Consider the following 15,747-nt stretch of genomic DNA (forward strand, 5'->3'; position numbering starts at 1 on the left):
GTAAATACAGGTAGACAGATTTTCAGAAAGGAAAGAGATGTCCTATCAATGAAGAGCCTGTTTTAAATTCTGTATGATTTGCTTTGTATATTTAGTCAAGACTGTAGGAACTTTTTAACTCTCCATTGCTGAAGTTCATTTATGTAGCGACAATGCTAGAGAACTGCTGTGGTAGCTCAGATGTGCAGACTGTTCTCAGACCACAGTTATTTATGCATCAGATAAGGTCTTTTACCTTAACAACGTGGAGCTTGGGCAGAAGGTTGCAGTCAGCAAGTGTCAGCTCATCCCCATCCAGAAACTTGCGCTTAGATACCTTCTCCTCTTGGGGTTTGTTTGCATCAATCTCTTCAGGCAGAGGGTTGCTCAGATAGTCATCCAGCTTCTTTAAAGCCTTTGTCAAACCCCTCTCGAGGGCTTTATAAAAAAAATAAAGGGAGGGGAAGGGACAGAAAAAAAACCACTTAGAAACGTTCTCATCAACACTGTCTGGGAACTTATGTAGAAGGCCAGGATCTTGGGCTGTTCTGCGCCTGTTTTTGCTGTAATCCCCATGTTATCTGAGTGTAAAGCAGCCACATTTCCACTGGTACAGAAGTGACATGGAAAGTTCTTATGCCATATTTCTTCCTTACTGCCTGTAGAGCAGCAAAAGTACAAATGCAAGAAAGAAAAATGCTGTGGCCACTATGCTTATGTCCAGATGATCCAAGGATGTGTTCTCACTCCATTCTGGCCCTTGCATCCCAGTGTAAATGAAAGCAGCTATAGACTGCTCTAACTGGGGTTACTGGCCACGTGCAGAGAGTAGACCCTATCACACAGTTCTAACTGAATAAACAGTGAAGATATTAATTAACTGGAACCACAAATTCAGTAGCACTATTCTTGCCCAATAGCACTGCAATTCAATTGGTCTTTGCCCACCTCCAGAAGATCAAAAAATCAAACCCAGTTTTATACTTTAGGCCCATTTTCTGTTTCATACAAATTAATCCAAGGTCACAGCACCAGTTCCAAAAATACCCCCTAAAGTTGTATAGTGACACGTTCTTCCTACACCAACTTAGAAGGCACGTGATGATAGAAATGAATGCAATTTGACAATAATAATATATAATGCTGTTCCAGACAGCCGCCGTGTTCAGCCAACTTCAAGACACTCCCAATTTCAGAGATGAATTTGTGTCAAATTATCCTTCCAAAGGGGTTGCATAATGGAGAGGAGGCTTTGGATCATTCACATTAAGTCTTACTACAGTCCTGCTTTACCAAAAACTGGTATTGACTCCAGCAGGATTTCTGGGCTCAAAGCACTAAGAAGATATGACCTGTAACAAAACACTACATTTTCATGCAAAAATGTCAGTACAGTCACTAGATCTCTGTACCTACACTCTACCATCATGGCAATAAAAAGAAATACTGTACTGGTATTTTCCTGAGCCACCCAAAGCAGTGTATTTGCCCTGAGAAGCTATGCGCAAGATTGCAAGTTATTCTTTGCTTGCATGCACTGCTAGGGCAAGGACCATCTTTTGGCTCTATGTTTGGCCCAGGACATGTGACCCTGCACACTAGAGTAATACAAGCTATGGTAATGTACAGTGTGCAAAATAACCGTGTAACTCTAAAGGTAGTGAGAGGAATCTCAGCTAGCGTAAACTGACAGAACCTCGACTGACTTGCATCACTAAGGATGCGGTCCTGAACCATACCTGATTGAGGTCCAAACCTGCAAACTTGACATCTGTGAGTAATCAGATGCACTAGTAGTTCCATTTGATTCTGTGGGGTTAATCAGTGAGTGAGGTTATTCACAGACATAAGGCTACAATGATTTTGCAGGGCTCATGTTTTAAACCCACTTTACCTGGCTCAGGGCAGACTTACAGCACCTGAAGAAGTCACCCTATAGATGAAGGAAGAAATTCAGCACGCCAGAGCATGCAAGAGGCAGGGACAGGCAGAAGCACAGCACCACTGGGACTCATCTGGAACTGCTGTGATATCCATTGCGTGCTCTGTGCCAGCAATGGATGTTAAATTAGGCCACATGATGCTCTCATTTCTACTGAGGCTTGCTAAGGTGGGGAGCAGGAAAGCACAACCAGCTCTCTGTGGCTGCCACACTCGCACATGGTGGCGAACCATGGCCTAATTGTTTGGACTGAGATACTACTACAATCCCAACAGAACAACCCCCTACTCCCCCACAACAACCATGGTAGAAAGAGGTAGAATTTCAGGTCTGAAAGCAAAGACTCTAAACTGACTGAAGTCCTGCCATCTATGAAACAAAAGTGTTGCCATCCCTTTCTTAATCAGCTCCCAAATTTAATTTTGACACTGATATTTTCCTGTCAGCTTCTAGCATTATTGCCTTTAATCATCTCCAGCTGCGTTCTGCTACACAGCTCATCCTGAAGGGTAATAATTACATGGCACTTAATATACCTTCCTATGGCAACACTTGAGCTATTTAGCAACCTATCTTGTTTTGACCTACAACACCTGTCGAATAGAGCGTTCTCTCTCTCTCGGTCAGCCCTAGATAATAGTCTCATACAGTGAACTCATTTTTAGACAATGGAATCAAATTACACTGTTTTAACTCAATTTATTTCCTTGAAACTAAACTGGCTTAACAAGGAGCATTTTCCAGTATTCCCCCTACTCCATAAAACTGTTAGTTGTGCTAGATCATCTGTTTTATATTTCCAATATGAGAAAAGAAGGTATTGCCCTGAATTGGGAAAACACATTAAGGTTTTGTATGCTAGACTATTGGCCAAGATAGATATATTTACAAAAATGGGGGCAGCAGGTAAGATATTTTGAATATAGCTCTTTTCATTTCTGGAACTCATTTATCTTGCTGTTATTGCTGCATCAGTGTGTCTTAAGGCTCTCAGAAGCAATGGCTGAATTGCTGCCTGTTTCTGACTGGAGAAGGTAATAGCTATGTTCTGCAAGTTAACTTAAGCTTTTCACGTAAAATGCATTTGATTTTGAGTGCTGCAGGTCAGTGGAATAAAACTTGGACAAGGAGTTGAGAGATCTGGGTTCTAATCTCATATCTCAGTATCTTCCACTGATGTCAATGGTGGCCAATTAACATTTTGAGGACTAGGAACTGGTTCACTACTTATTACAATGACCTACTGCATGACTTTGGGCAATTGATTAAGCCTCTCTGAGTATTAATTTCACTAATATTCACCGGTGGACCATCAACTTTGGTTCATTATTTCCACATGAAATCTCCAGAGTACCTAAGGGAATTTAAAGCCTGTGTTTCATTTTCAGAAGTAATTTAGGCACCTAGACCTAAATTGTTAAAGGTGCCTAAAGACGCATTTTGGCACCTAATGTGAAATTCAGAAGAGGGGTTCGGTGTTGCAACCCTTAACTTTTGGGCACCCTGCCACTAAGTAGAATGTACAGGCCTGAGTTAGGGATCACCCCTCTATGTGCCCTGTCAGTGAGGTGTTTATAATCCTTTCTGGGGATGTGGGAGATGGATGTGATTTGTGCTCCTAAGTCATTTAGACACAGATCCTCAAAGGCACTTAGGCACCTATCTACCTTTAAGTTTCTAAGTCCACCACTAAGTATCACCAGAGCTCTCAGACTGCCACTCAGCTGTTGCTTCATCCTGAAGACAACTAACTTCCCTGGGGCATGGGTATCAAACATACAGCCCACAGGCTGGATTAGACCAACTGAGCCACTGCATCTGGGCTTCCAGGATACTGGCTGGTCAAGGAATTTGAGGATATGGCTAGCAGCAGGCAGGGCCTGCCACAGAATCTGTGGCCTTGCTGGACATGGCTTTCAGGGGCAGGGAGGTGAGTGAGGGCTGCTTGCCCTGCCACCACCACCATATACACCATCTCACAGTTCCCAGTGGTGCCAGATGACCGAACAAGAAGCAATGGTCTCAAGTTGCAGCAAGGGAGGTTTAGGTTGGATATCAGGAAAAGCTTTCTCACTCGGAGGGTGATGAAGCACTGGAACAGGTTACCTAGAGATAGGGTATTGATCATGGAGGACAGTCCAGTTGTACTCTGTCCTCTATTGATATGAAACCGGATGCCTTTATGTCCTCTATTTTTCTCTTCAAGACATAAAAGCATCGGGTTTCATATCAATAGAGGGCAGAGGACAGAGTAGCAGCAAACCGGAATGTCCTCTATGATGGACGCCCTACCTAGAGATGTGGTGGAATCTCCATCCTTGGAGGTCTTTAAGGATCAGCTTGACAAAATTGCGGCTGGGATGATCTAGTTGGGGCTGGTCCTGCTTTGAGCAGGGGGTTGGACTAGATGATCTCCTGAGGTCCCTTCCAGCCCTTATTTTCTATGATTTTATGATCTCTTCTGTCCTCCTGCACTTGCAGGCCATCCATTGCCAAAACAATCTCCAACATCACTACTTTAACCCCTCTCACACAGCTGCCAGTCACAATACCTACAACATCCTCAATGTCCCTATCCCATGCCATACATAGAAGTGGGTGAAACAAGGTCTTTCATCATGCCCTGCCACTGCAACAGCAAACAAGTTTATTAATGTATGCTTGAAAAATCCTAAGAAAGGAAACATGCCCCATGCTACAGAAAGAGGTAGCCCCTCCCCCTTCCCCGTTATCCCTCTTCACCCTACACATACACACGCTTCATGCCAACCTGACCAAGGGGAAAAGCTCCTTCCTGATCCCAAATTTAGGATGACCCTGGAGTGAAAAGCAAGACTCTGTACCCAGGAATGTCTGTTTTTTCTAAATGTTGGCAGGAACATGAGCACATTCAAATCAAATCCCTCCAGTTAGCAGTGGCTAATGTCCAATGCTTCTAATGAAAGCCAACCTCCCCAACAGCCTGAAGAATTCATGAGGGGAAAAAAATTCCTTCATGGCTTTAACTGGTGACCAGAAAAAGTCCTAAAGGTTGGTGACTTAGCTGCTATTTAGCCAGAATACATGCATCTGTGTGTGGGTCCCCCATTCAGTAAGTGTGGGTCTCTTACTGAATGGGGGAGGCAACCTAGTGACAGGAGATGAGGAAAAGACTGAAGTACTCAATGTGTTTTTTACCCCAGTCTTCACAGGCAAGGTCAGCTCCCAGACTGCTGCACCTGGCAGCACAGTTTGGGGAGAAGGTGAGCAGCCTTCAGTGGTGAAAGGACAAGTTAGGGACTATTTAGAAAAACTGGATGTGTACAAGTCCATGGGGCCGGATGGGAAGCATCTGAAGGTGCTGAGGGAGTTGGCTGATGTGACTGCAGAGCCACTGGCCATTATCTTTGAAAACTCATGGCAATCAGGGGAGGTCCTGGATGATTGGAAAAGGGCAAATATAGTGCCCATCGTTAAGGAGGATCTAGTTCCAGACCAGTAGCCTCACCTCAGTCCCTGGAAAAATCATGGAGCAGGTCCTCAAATAATCCATTTCTAAGCACTTGGAGGAGAAGAAGGTGATTAGGAGCAGTCAGCATGGACTCACCAAGCGCAACTCATGCCTGACCAACCTGATTGCCTTCTGTGATGAGATGACTGGCTCTGTGGATGTGGGGAAAGCAGTGGATATGATATACCTTGACTTTAGCAAGGCTTTTGATTCTGTCTCCCACAGCATCCTTACAAGCAAACTGAGGAAGTACGAGTTGGATGAATGGACTGTAAGGTGGATAGAAAGCTGGCTGGATTTTCAGGTTCAATGGGTAGCATCAATTACTCAATGTCTATCTGACAGCTGGTATCAAGTGGAGTGCCCCAGGAGTCGGTTTTGGGGCCAGTTTTGTTCAATACCTTCATCAATGACCCGGAAGATGGGATGGATTGCACCCTCAGCAAGTGCATGGATGACACCAAGCTAGGGCTGTAACAGATACACTGGAGGGTAGGGCTAGGGTTCAGTGGGTGCGTCTACATGTGCCGTCCACAGCATAGTTGTTCCTGTGCCATTATTTAGTACTTGGTTTAGGAAATACTAAATAACGGCCCAGTAACAGCCGTTACTGCACCATCCCAGCAGCGCACGGTTATTTTTAGCAGCTATGTCACTGTAGCGATGCGCTATAGCAAGGTAGCTTGCTGCTACAGTGATGTAGTATCATCATCATCATGGTTTGTACCAGTTAAGTGATTCAAAAAAACAAAACAAAACAAAAAATAACACCTCAACACTGACTGCATCTACATGAGACACTAACTGTGCAGTAACCTAATAACACCGTGCAGTAGAGTGCTGAGCAGAAACCGTGCTAATACACTACTGCGCAGCATATTAGGCTACATCTGAAAAAACCCATGTGCCAGCACTACTTTGCAGTAGTGCAAGTTACTGCACATTGATTTAGTACTTGGCTGTCCAAGTACTAAACTTAACGTGCAGTAACTATGGTGCATTAATGAACATGTAGATGCACCCACTTAGGTGTAAAAGGTATCCTGAATGTTCCAGGTTTCTGCTGAGAACTAACTTAACATACCAAAAGGACAGATGCTGTACATGCCTACAAGGGCTGCCATTTTGCATAAGATATGCTTTTTAGTATCTGAACTCTGCCTAAGACCATTTGGGATTCACAAACTAGGCATTCCTGCACCCATGTCCTTTGCATACTCAGACTATTCCAGACTCTGGGGACTGCTTAGGCTTTTTTAGTAAATAGCTATAGTTTAAAAGGTGTAAGCAGTATTGAGAGCAGATCCCAGACACAGAACCTCCATTGGTAGGGGAGTGCGCCTGCACTGGGCACTTCTACGCAAGACACTTTATGGCACATTAGACTAATCTAATGCACAGTAAAGCATCACTATCTACAAGTGCATGGGACATTCTGCACAGTACATTAAACTAATGTGCTGCTTGCTAGTACCAGGAAATACAGATATTAGATTAATGGTGCATTAGCTACTGTGCAGGAGAGCACATGTAGATACTGACCGTGAGCAATTTGCTCCTGGTCAGCCCAGGCAGCAGGGAGCCTGCTGCTGCCTGGCTAATCCCCAGTTGGCTAATCCCCAATGCAGGGGGGAGCTGTGCTGGCTGCAGGGGCAGCTGTCTCCCTACCATGAGGGGACAGGTCCTGATCCCCATGTAGCCAGGAGAGCTGTCCCAGCAGCTGGGACTGCTGTCCCAGACATGTGGAAATCAGGTCCTGACCCAATCCCCAGGTGTCTGGTAGAGATGCCCTGGCAGCCAGGACTGTTGCTTCCCAGCCACATGGAGATCGGGTCAGGATCCCAGTCCCCATGTGGCTGGCAGGCAGTGTCCCTGCTGAGCAGAGACAGCTCTCCTGGCCACATGAGGATTGGGACCAGGTCCTGTGCCCCTGCCAGCCCTAGGCCTTGCACCCAGGGGAGCCTGGAGCAGCAAGGCTGCTGCAAGGGGGCAGAACAGGGCAGGAGCAGCCCTGGAATGTGCTGCTCCTGTCAGGCACAATTTGCTCCCAGCAGGGGCTCACATGTAGATTTGCACCCCCGAGTGCTTTAATGACCTGAATTTCCTGCAAATAAATTCAGGTGCATTGGTATTGCATATGTAGACATGCTCACTGGGTTACAAAGACTCCCTTTTATTTATTCTGCTCCTAGCCCCTGAATCGTGCATTCCTGATTTCCCAGACAGCAAGTTTCAATAGGAAGAATGAAGGGCACTTTCACCTTAGCCCACAGCCTGGTGGGTAGGGCACTTTCCTGGGAAGCAGATGTGGGTTAAAACCATGTGATATTGCATTCAAGTCTCCTGCTTCCTGGGTGACTGCCCTAACTAGTAGGCTACTGGCCAAAATATGAGTTCTTGCTCTTACCCACATCCTCCATTTATGTACTGAAGTGTAGGAAAGAGTTCAGACTGTATATCTCAAATTACCAGAATCATCTAACTGTGCCTGAATACAGGAGAGGTGGGATTTTAGACCCACAGCTTTCCTCCACATTTCCTACAGCCTGAATAGTTTTCTCCCTACTTCACACAGTGGCTGCTGTGAATCCCTGTCCCAAGCACTTATATCTCTCCATTTAACCTTAGATATCTGTTAGACCCTGACTCCATGTGGTGCCCAATGACTAGGGAGACGACGATCCAATTGGTCATGGATCCTGTTACTCATTAGCCGGAGCAAGCAGGGAGCAAACCCCAGCACACATTGCTCACAAAAGCTTTATTCAGAATGGAGACAGCTTTGGGCAAAGGTCCCAAAAACCTCAATAAATGGGGGACTTGCACTGAACATTAGTTTTTTTCCCATATTTATGCACTTTGGTTTATACTTACTAGCATTTACTCCACCTTGGTCCCTCCTTTGTTCCACCCATATCTCCTCCTATCTCAAGCTCTGCCCTTGTTTACTGTTTACTTCATTAGCATGGAATTGCCTATGCATTTCACTCATTTACATGTCTTTTTGCTATGAGCGCATGCCTAAGACCTTGACTCCACTTCTTCAGTCAATGGGTGGACTTTGACCAAAACCAGGAAGCTTCTTCACCAATCCCTATTCACCTTTTTGCATATGTTTATCTCAGATTCTGTTATTAGTTACGTATTGTCTTTCACATTCCAGTCTGTTTTTCAGGCCCAGGTTGTACCGTCTTCCACATTCCTAAGGCTTTACCTCATTCACAGCACACAGACTCACACAGACTCACTTGAAAATCGTTGACACAGTTAAGAAGGTTACTTAACATAAGCAAATGGCTGGCTTTCATAAGCAAAATCTGCTTTACCTTCTAACGATACATATTTTACAACACTACTATATCATTAAGAAAATGCTTGCCTAAGCATTTTGCAATGTTACTTTAAATATATCATGCTACGTTGTGGTTAGCAGCATTTGCTAGGCCACAGGTTATAGTCTTTTATTCAGCTGCAAATCCAGTGCTCCCCAAGATCCAAATATTATCACCCTGACAATATCTAACTCAGGTTTTTGAATGTCAGTTCAGGAGGGGCATGTCTAGATTATGCATGAGATAATGCTCAGGATCATCTCAGCTGGGCTGTGTTTTGAAGCTGGCCCCAGATTTCTAAGTTTTTGATGGTCAGAATGCACAAGGTTACCCAAACACTCTGACTTCTCACAGCTGAGAAACTGCTCAGAGCCCTAACTCAATCTGAAACCCCAAAAGGGGCCTCTCAAGCTAGGCATTTCTCCACCTCTCTTACCAGAGGAGCATGCTACTCAGTAATACTGCACCTGAGTTATTCAGGCTTCCACCTGGGATGTGGAGTTCACATCCAAAGAACAGCTTCATATCTCATGGTCTTGTAAGGTCTGTCAAGCAGTGCAAGGATTCAACTATCTGCTCCAAATTAGGAACCAAGGTCTCTGATATAGAGGGAGAATCCTCTAACAACTTAAAATATTAGGCAAAGGGAGTTAGGTTTCCTGGTATTAAGTTTTCCCAGGGATGGGAGAAGTAGGCTTAGGCTACTTAACTAGCTGATTTCATAGAGATGGCTCTTGTCTGAAGATCAGGAATGGAAGAAGGTATCTGCCTGATTAACATTACCAGACTACAGGTGTTTAATCCTGCCCTGTTCTTTTGAACTTCACTCCCAGCCAGTGCTCAGCTGATTTCTGGATGTCTGTTCCTTAGACTCCTAACTTTGCCTATCCACAGAAAGAGGAGCCTCAGGGATGAGGATTCCCCAAGGCAGCTGTAGGGGTTAAATGCTATAACAGGGAATGGAGCAATGCCGAAGAAGCTGTGCTTGTTATTGCCTAAGTACTTTTGAGCATCTGGGACTTCACTGCTTTTGAAAACTTTACATATAATCACTGCCTCCCAGATTTCCAAACCAAATCCAGATACAGGATATAGATATATATGGCAGCCAGGAAATCCTGGATCAACAAGATAAATCATCTGCCTGGACAATTAAATCACCAGGCAGAAGCATCATAGGGCATCCTGTTGCCTACACAGTGACCTATTCAACCTAACTGTAGATGCCAAGGTGGCTTGATTTTTGAGAGTAGGTATATAACACATGGTCACACCAGTTCCCATATCTCTCATTGTCTCATGCAGAACTACATACCCAACCAGAGACAACTTATACCAGTGTGGTTCTGAAGTGTCATCCAATGGCACACCAATGGCACAAGAGAGATTACTAAGAAAATTCACACAGTTTTTGCAATTCTCCTGCCTCCTTTACAGTTTCATGCAACTTCACTTAACAGTCCTGAGTCAGAAGCCAGAAAAATAGCACTTTCCAACCTCAGAGAAACCACAGAACATTTAACAAATGTATTACCATCTGCCAAATACACAGGGCGAGGTTCAATTTAGTTGATGATACCTAATTTACAATGACGCCCTGTTTTCAGTGTAAGGTTACTCGATGCTGAACAATGAGATTAACAAATCCTGACATGAACAGAATTGTAAATATTGTAATGAAAGTTAGTAATTGGCAAAACTGCACTGTGAATTACACTGGCATAAATGCAGAGGAACACCAGAATTCCAACAAAGTTACTCCATATTTATACCAGATTATCCAAGAACAGAATCTGGGATGCCCAAATCTCCAAGCAAAAACTCTCTTAAACTATTAGCCTGCATAACAGTTTCCAAAGGGAGATGGAGGAATCCTCATGTCTTGAAACATACCTAGACTGAACAAAACACTGGAAAATATAGTGCAGCGGGCATTCCTACAGGAACAGGGGAAAGTCTAGATGACAAAATTTGACTGCTAGATTCTTAGGATTAAATCCTGGCCTGCTTAAGTCAGTGGGAGTTTTGCCATCAAATTCAATGGGGCTAGGATTTCTCCTATAGGTTTTAAAGCCAGAAGGGACTATTATGACCATCTAGTCTGGCTTCCTGCTTAATACAGACCATAAAATTTCAAATATCATGAGTCTTTTCCATCTCCAATTTCAATGATTCAAATGAGGCTAAAGTAAAATGGAAAAGCAATTTGGAAAACATCAGATTTGATTTAAACTGACCTTTATAAAGGTCAAGGGCTAAATCCTTGAGCCCATACCTGGGCGATCCTATTCCACCACAGGTGGAAAGAAAATCTAAAAGCCATATAAGTGCCAAAAATTGCACATACAAAGCTACATAAAAGTGCCACTTAGGGACATAAAGGTAAAAAAGCATTGGATTGAACTGAAGCTCTAGCACATCAATAATTAGCAAGGCAAGTGGAAGGTATTCTGAAGAAACATCTAAGATGCTGAAGTAGTATTTTAAAATATCCATAGAAAACACATCAATAAGTGGATTCTTAAAGCTGTCTGCCGTAGGGACCTGGGCAGATAGAGAACATGATTATTGGCACAGGGGATCTAATTCAAGATTCAGACCTTAGTATTTATAACAATGAGAATGACATCAAGGCCCAGGGAGCAGAATCATAGCTGTATGAATAGCTGACATTTTGGTTTAGGGGCCAAACTGAAAAATATAAACAATTTGTTTCAAGGTGGCCCAAGGCATTTGTGGGGAGAGGGGGAGGAGAGGGTTGTTGGCAAAACAACAAAATAATGGGGGGGGCGGGGGGGGCATTGCATAAAGTTCCTTTTTTTTCAGGGTTCTCACTACTTTTAACTGGTTTTTGACAATGTAATGTAAGTTTTCAAAATGAAAATGTCAGTTCCAAATGAAGAATCAAAATATTTCCTCCTGCTGCTGTTAAAAGGAAAAATGTTGATGAACCTGGAAAAATCAAAATGCTTCCTTTTGATGTTGTGAAAATAGTTGAAGAGTGTGTGTGTGCGCACGCGTGTGTGTATATAAACCAAAAGTATTCATCAAATAAATTTGCAGAGTTTAGCTCACCTAAAAGGTCCCTACCTGGTAGATAAGCTATTTACCAAAAACATTTAGCTTAACTTTAGGTACAATACAAGTAGCAGGTTTCCTGAGGGAATAGCATTGAAACCACAGTGACAACAAGGTTTCAAAGTTGTCAAAACAAGGCAATGTGAATTCCTGTGTGTTTGTCATCTGAAACCACCTTCGAATGACCTCTGCGGGGCTACACATTTCCTAATTGTCAAGCCCAGGCAAGTTTAACAAACTATGACCTGTATACAAAATGATTCGCAATTACTGCTACTACCCTGGGTAACTGATTGATGCTGTTTCCTTTTACTGCTCTTTTCCACATCCCTCCAATAAGATTTATCCCATAATGCACACAAATGAAGTTGATGAAATATGCAACGAGGGAAAAGAGGGAACAGTACATAAATATTCGCAGTCTCACACAAACAACCTAAGATTTATTTTTTCTTTAAAAAAAACACAAAACACGCCTTCCTTGATCATTTCCAGATTCATACCGTTTGATATTACATGAAACCCAATGTTGTTTTCTGGTAGGAGAGGAAAACCGGCTTAGAACCAGCAATTTAAGGTAAAAAAAGAATATAATTCCACTATTCAGACAACTTGATTAAAGACCACAAATCTATATTTCCACCACCTTTTCTCTCACCCACTTTTCCAAACAGTCTCCAGGTGCTGTATGCTAGTTTTCAGTGGCATAGACTGGTCCTGTAACAGATGGATGGGCTCTCACCCAATGTTCATACTGGTTATTCTGCTTTCTACTTTTCAAGAACATAATCGAGTGATGGCTATTAGGGCTCCTTTTTTCTTCATTCCTGTTAGTTCAATACTCTTTATTGCAATGCTTACAGCACTCTTGGGTGGCTTCTGAGATAAGCATCCTACCCTTGATCTCCTTTGCTACTAAAAGTCTCTTTTGCTCTTCTGAAATATCGCCTTTCCTGACTGCTTTCTTTAAGGCCTTGCCTCTTATCTAGGGACAATATAGTAGTAGTCTTGACCTCATGTCTCTACCCAGTAATGAAGCCTTTATTTACACTTTGGGTATAATTTTAAGAAGTGTCTAAGTGACTTAGTAGCCTGAGTCCTCTGTTTCCAAGAAGATGATTTAGGCACTTGGGGCTAAATTCTGAATGGACTTGTCTACATCATGATAGTAGCATGTCCCACCAAGGTCAGCCCCAAGCATGCCCTACCCACCCATTGCCACACACTCTCCAAACTCAGGCATGAGGTAGGGCAGGATACCACCTTATGGCACATCCAGACGAGTGTGCATGTGCTGTCTGTGGCACCTCAAAACTGTTTGAGGCCCTGCAAACCACACACGGCACATGTACAACTGTTCATCATATTGTAGATTTGCAGCGCAGCATCAAAATATGAACTCCCGGTATAACCCTCCCCCCCCCCCCACTATAAATAAAAGTAGTATGGTGCACACTCCAAGAGCATGTAGCAAAGCAACTGGAGGCTGGGTCCTCTAGGGAGATGCTCTGGCTAGTTTTCCCCAGCTCCTCCAGCATGCCAGGAGGTGAGATGAGCAGGGAAATGGCAGTACTCTTGAAGGGATACTGCTTTTTCCCCCAATAATCTTTCTTAGGATTATTTCCCAGCCAGCTCCATCTGCACATTACAACTCCTGCCTGTGCTGCTGAGCCCCGTCAGCAAACTCCATGTGCAGGGGCATACACAGCAGTAAAAAACAGCAGCACAAATTTGTGCCATGGCAAATGCATGCCCTGCATGTGGGGACTCACCCTTAGGCTGCCTGCAGATAAGCGTGGATATGTGGTATGTGTTGCCACAGACCCATCTGCAGTGCCACACACCACACATGCAGGCATGCCCCGCACTGCTACCTTGCAGTAGCAGTGCGGGGACATTCTGGGGTAAAAAAAAACAGGCAAAAAAACCAGGGTGGCAGCATGAACCACTCAAAACTGGAGACTGGCCAGCCAAAGCCGCTGCTGGTCAGGCTCCCAGCTGCAGGAGTGCCATGGCTGCAGCTCCCCAAGCCCCCCAGGATCCCAGGTAAGGCTGCTGGGGCCAGCACAGTTGCTGGCCCCAGCCTCCCCTACCCCACCTGGGGTAATCTGCTGCATGCCAGAGCATGCATGGCACAGGCGTTCCCCGGGGACATGTAGCAGTGGCACAAGGTGTGCCACTGCTACTTGTCTCTGGGGAAACAAATGGCCATGCTTATCTGGACACAGCCATAGAGACTAACTTGTTTAGAGAGGTATAAACGTCCAGAGGCAGCAAGCTACTTCATCCGATGCTATGAATTTGTATAAGTTCTCAGGAGGGTGGCAGGGGGATGAACAGAAACCTTACATCCCCTTGTTGTCCACAGTGCCTTTTCCCCAACCAGAAGCATGGTCCAGTGGCTAGAAAGAGAACCTGGGTCTTACATGATTCATGTTTAAGTCCATGCTCCCTACCAAGCACTTCTGTGTGTTCTCAGGTAAGTCACAACTACTTTGTGCCTCCATGCCCTAGTTCACAAAGGTACTGTCAGATGCTCAGACAACAGGGATCACATAAATAGTTTAGACAGACTGTCACCCCTTTTCAGCTGTGCTGAAGCTCCACAGATCTTTTTGCCACCTCCTCCACACTGGACTTTCACTTTGGGGGGGTTCTCTGTTGAGTTCTGTGTTGTCCAAAGCAGGAATGAGCCAACTGCAAAAAGCTGGATGTTTTGTTTAGATGAGGCTCAAAAGTTTATCAGGAAATCTGGGAATGTCACACTTTTGTGAGACTTCACAGAGGCATCCCAGTTTAAATATCACAAGACAAACTTTTTTATTACGTTATATTGATACCATTAGTTCCATTCCTAAATTTGCCTAGATGATGCAAATTCATTTGAAGTGTATTTCAAGTGAACACTAAATGATTTTTTTCAATCCTCCACAACACTTGTTTTTTGAATCACTTCTGGATTGGGACTGAACATCTGGGTTTTTCCTGTCTCAGATGCTTCACTTGTTCCCTAGTCAGGTTTACAATAGAGGTGTATAACACACTTATTCCTTGTAAGGTCTGTAAGCAGAAAGCAACAGGAACATCTTCAGACAAGTGTATTTAAACAACAGGAATATAGGACTTGAAATGTGGTTAAAGAATTGATTGAAGGCTTTTGTGTCTAACCAGTTTATAGTTGTAGAAAGACCAGGAGGTAATTAAAGTGCAAAGTTATTGACCTGTAACTGCTGCAAGAAGAACAACTGCTAACCAGTTTTTTTGCAAAACATCACAAAACTCTGCATGGGAGACCAGATCAGTTGTACCATTTCAGAAGCACTTCCCTCAGGCATGATCCCAATTTCATTGACATTAGTTGTTTTTTTTCTGATGTAGCCTCCTTGATTTCAGTAGAGTAACTGCTGATTTGCAGTATGGTAGTGAAAAAAGAATCAAGCCTGAAATGCTATATAGCTACTGTCTGTATAGTGCAAGATTAGCACTTCAGTATCCTAGCTGGAACTGATGGGGTTTACTCAGACTCTGCAGTGTCATGTAATTATCAAGCAGCAAATAAGGGATGATTTTGGAGCCAAGAAAAAACTAACTGCCGAATGTTACCGAACGTGTAACTTTTCGTAGAGGCACAGACTGAGTTTCAGTCACAGTACTGTGGGGACCCCTTGTGTTCTAGTGGCAAAACAAAGAAAACTGTTCTTGCACAAGCTGTCAGTGACTGTATGTTTAATACCCGTTTCTCTTATTACTATCCACCCAACAGGGAAATTCTGCTCTCATTTCTGCTCACATAAACCGAGATACACTCCCCTGACTTCAGTTAAATTACTTCACCCATACATTGGTGTAGCTGAGGGTAGAACTTGGCACTACATTACATCTACAAAGAGACAAAGGGCCTGATTCTCCTCTTTGCATGGGTTGCT

The 15,747-nt window shown here is 43.8% G+C and overlaps 1 protein-coding gene across 5 annotated transcripts in view; it reads right to left on the reverse strand.

The window, feature by feature from the left end:
* CLIC5 (chloride intracellular channel 5) overlaps nucleotides 1–15,747 on the reverse strand; it is a 125,331-nt gene that overhangs the window by 12,546 nt on the left and 97,038 nt on the right. For all 5 annotated transcript variants that reach the window (XM_059728899.1, XM_019491591.2, XM_019491590.2 and 2 more), the window contains one exon: nucleotides 236–417. In XM_059728899.1, the coding sequence (XP_059584882.1) occupies nucleotides 236–417 (182 nt within the window). The remainder of the gene's footprint in view (nucleotides 1–235; nucleotides 418–15,747) is intronic.

Source organism: Alligator mississippiensis, chromosome 1 (assembly GCF_030867095.1).
Source record: "Alligator mississippiensis isolate rAllMis1 chromosome 1, rAllMis1, whole genome shotgun sequence".
NCBI classification, from domain to species: Eukaryota; Metazoa; Chordata; order Crocodylia; family Alligatoridae; genus Alligator; species Alligator mississippiensis.